Source organism: Passer montanus, unplaced genomic scaffold, assembly GCF_014805655.1.
Source record: "Passer montanus isolate IOZ18808 unplaced genomic scaffold, ASM1480565v1 scaffold609, whole genome shotgun sequence".
Lineage (NCBI taxonomy): Eukaryota > Metazoa > Chordata > Aves > Passeriformes > Passeridae > Passer > Passer montanus.
The window spans coordinates 12,371-14,133 of record NW_024371138.1 but is presented as its reverse complement, the minus strand read 5'-3'; the positions used below and the strand labels follow the sequence as shown (position 1 = coordinate 14,133).

The 1,763-nt window shown below is 43.1% G+C and overlaps 1 protein-coding gene across 1 annotated transcript in view; it reads left to right on the top strand.

Moving 5' to 3' along the window:
* Nucleotides 1-958: 958 nt before the first annotated feature.
* LOC120510905 (retinoic acid receptor RXR-beta-like) overlaps nt 959-1,763 on the top strand; it is a gene marked incomplete at its 5' end in the record, with an annotated part of 3,502 nt that continues 2,697 nt past the window's right edge. The window contains one exon of the mRNA XM_039727259.1: nt 959-1,089. Within this exon, the coding sequence (XP_039583193.1) occupies nt 959-1,089 (131 nt within the window). The remainder of the gene's footprint in view (nt 1,090-1,763) is intronic.

The following is a 1,763-nucleotide window of genomic DNA, read 5'->3' as shown; positions in this document are numbered from 1 at the left end:
CTCGGAAATGGAATTTTGGGGGGAATTTTTCCTGTTTTGGGAGGGATTTTTGGGGTTTTTCCCGGGGTTTTTTGGATCCAGGATAATTTTTGGAATATCCTGGTTCATTTTTGGGGTGAATTTTGGTTTTTCAGACACCAGGAGGCTTCAGAACCCCTCGGAAATGGAATTTTGGGCTGAATTTTGAGGGTTTGGGAGGAATTTTTGGGTTTATCCTGGGGGTTTTTTGGGTTTTTTTTTGAATTTTTTTTATTTCTGGGCTCATTTTTGGGGTGAATTTTGTGGTTTTTGGGTTTTTCAGACGCCAGGGGGCTCCAGAACCCCTCGGAGGGGGAATTTGGGAGGCATTTTGGGGGGAATTTGGAGGTTTTTCCTGGGATTTTTGGGGGTTTTTTTGGGATACTGGATATTTTTTGAATTGCTGGCTCATTTTTGGGGTGAATTTTGTGGTTTTTGGGTCTTTCAGACGCCAAGGGGCTCTCGAACCCCTCAGAAATTGAATTTTGGAGGAATTTGGGGCTGAATTTTGAGGTTTTGGGAGGAATTTTTGGGTTTTTCCCAGTTTTTTGGGGGGTTTTTGGATATTTTGTGCATTCCTGATTCATTTTTGGGGTGAATTTTGTGGTTTTTGGGTCTTTCAGACGCCAAGGGGCTCCAGAACCCCTCGGAAATTGAATTTTGGAGGCATTTTGGGGCTGAATTTGGAGGTTTTTCCTGGGATTTTTGGGGTTTCTTTGGGGCTCCTGGATATTTTTTGTATACCCAGGGTAATTTTTGGGGTGAATTTTGTGGTTTTTGGGTCTTTCAGACGCCAAGGGGCTCCAGAACCCCTCAGAAATTGAATTTTGGAGGAATTTGGGGCTGAATTTTGAGGTTTTTCCTGGGATTTTTGGGTTTTTCCCAGGTTTTTTTGGGATTTTTGGATATGTTTTGAATTGCTGGTTCATTTTTGGGGTGAATTTTGTGGGTTTTGGGTCTTTCAGACGCCAAGGGGCTCTCGAACCCCTCGGAGGTGGAGCTGCTGAGGGAGAAGGTTTACGCCTCGCTGGAATCCTACTGCAAACAGAAATACCCCGAGCAGCAGGGCAGGTGAAAACGGGGGAAAAATGGGGAAAAATGGGAAAAATGGGGGAAAACAGGAAAAATTTGGGGAAAAAAAGGGAAAAATTGGAAAAAAAAGGGGGAAAAAAAGAAAAAAAAGGGGAAAAATGGGGGAAAAATGGGAAAAAAGGGGGGATAAAGGGGGAGAAATGGGGAAAAAGAGGGGAAAAGGGGGAAAAAGGGGGGAAAAATGGAAAAAAAGGGGGGGAAATGGGGGAAAAATGGGGAACAATGGGAAAAAAAGGGGAAAATGGGAAAAAAGAGGAAAAAATGAGAAAAAAAGGGGGGAAATGGGGGATAAAGGGGGAAAAGGGGGAGAAAATGGGAAAAAAGGGGGGATAAAGGGGGAAAAACGGGAAAAAAGGGGGGAAAATGGGGGAAAATGGGAAAAAAGGGGGAAAATGGGGGAAGGGGGAAGAAAATGAGAGAAAAAAGGAGAAAAAATGTGGGGAGAATGGGAAAAAAAGGGGAAAAAGGGTAAAAATGGGGGAAAATGGGAAAAAATGGGGAAAAAAGGGTAAAAATGGGGGAAAATGGGAAAAAATGGGGAAAAAAGGGTAAAAATGGGGGAAAATGGGAAAAAAGGGGGGAAACCGGAAAAATGGGGAAAATGGGAAAAAAATGGGGAAAAAAGGGTAAAAATGGGGGAAAATGGGAAAAAA